The sequence below is a fragment of the Daphnia carinata genome, chromosome 4 (assembly GCF_022539665.2).
Source record: "Daphnia carinata strain CSIRO-1 chromosome 4, CSIRO_AGI_Dcar_HiC_V3, whole genome shotgun sequence".
In the NCBI taxonomy this organism is placed as follows: Eukaryota; Metazoa; Arthropoda; class Branchiopoda; order Diplostraca; family Daphniidae; genus Daphnia; species Daphnia carinata.
The window spans coordinates 307,056-307,897 of NC_081334.1; the positions used below are offsets into that span (position 1 = coordinate 307,056).

General features: G+C 49.3%; 1 protein-coding gene across 1 annotated transcript; it reads left to right on the top strand.

The window, feature by feature from the left end:
- LOC130695282 (uncharacterized protein K02A2.6-like) lies at nucleotides 1-495 on the top strand. The gene has a single exon (XM_057518396.1). The coding sequence runs from the start codon at nucleotides 1-3 to the stop codon at nucleotides 493-495; it is 495 nt and encodes a 164-aa protein (XP_057374379.1).
- Nucleotides 496-842: the final 347 nt, after the last annotated feature.

The window sequence follows — 842 nt, forward strand, 5'->3', positions numbered from 1 at the left end:
ATGCATTGTCAATTTCATAATGTTCCCCCCGGTGTCCCTGTCGGCTTTTTGAATCCCATCCCCCCGCCGGCTAGACCATTCGACCTCATCGGCATCGATCATCAAGGCCCGCTGCTGGAGACACCGTCCGGGAATCTCCACATTCTGTTTGCCATCGACTACCTCACGAAATGGGTGGAGGCTGTAGCGGTACCAAGTACAGCCACCTGTTACGTGATAAAGCTACTTAGGGAGCAGATCATAAATCGACATGGGGTGCCGAGCAGAATTATTTCTGACCCTGGATCAGCGTTTACTAGCAGTGAGCTAGCCATGGAGCTGGACAAATGGAAGATTCGCCACGTCATCGCCACTGCAGAGCATCCCCAGACGAATGGATTGGTGGAGAGGCTGAACCGCACAGCCGCCAGAGCCATTTCTGGGTTTATTTCTCCTACCCATCGAGATTGGGACGAGCGGCTGTCGGATGCTGTATTCGCCATTAACTCTGCTTAACAGTCAACGACGAAGCATTCGCCGTTTCAGCTTGTCTATGGACGACTCCTTAATAGACCGGATAACAATCTGTTTGAGTGGCCAGAAGATAGACCAGTGTCAAGGAGAAAGTTCATCAAACGTGTGGAACAATTGAGGAAGGCGGCCAGATTTAACATTATCCATCGTCAGGACAGGACAAAATTGCTGCGACGCCCGCAGAAAGGCATCGAAGCCGTATTATCAAGGTGACCTTGTGCTAGTGCGTCGGATGTTAAAAAAAAAAGGTTTGACAAAGAAGTTCTTGCCAAAATATATTGGGCCATTCCAGATCGTAAAGAAAGTTGCAGAAACCACATATCTAATGG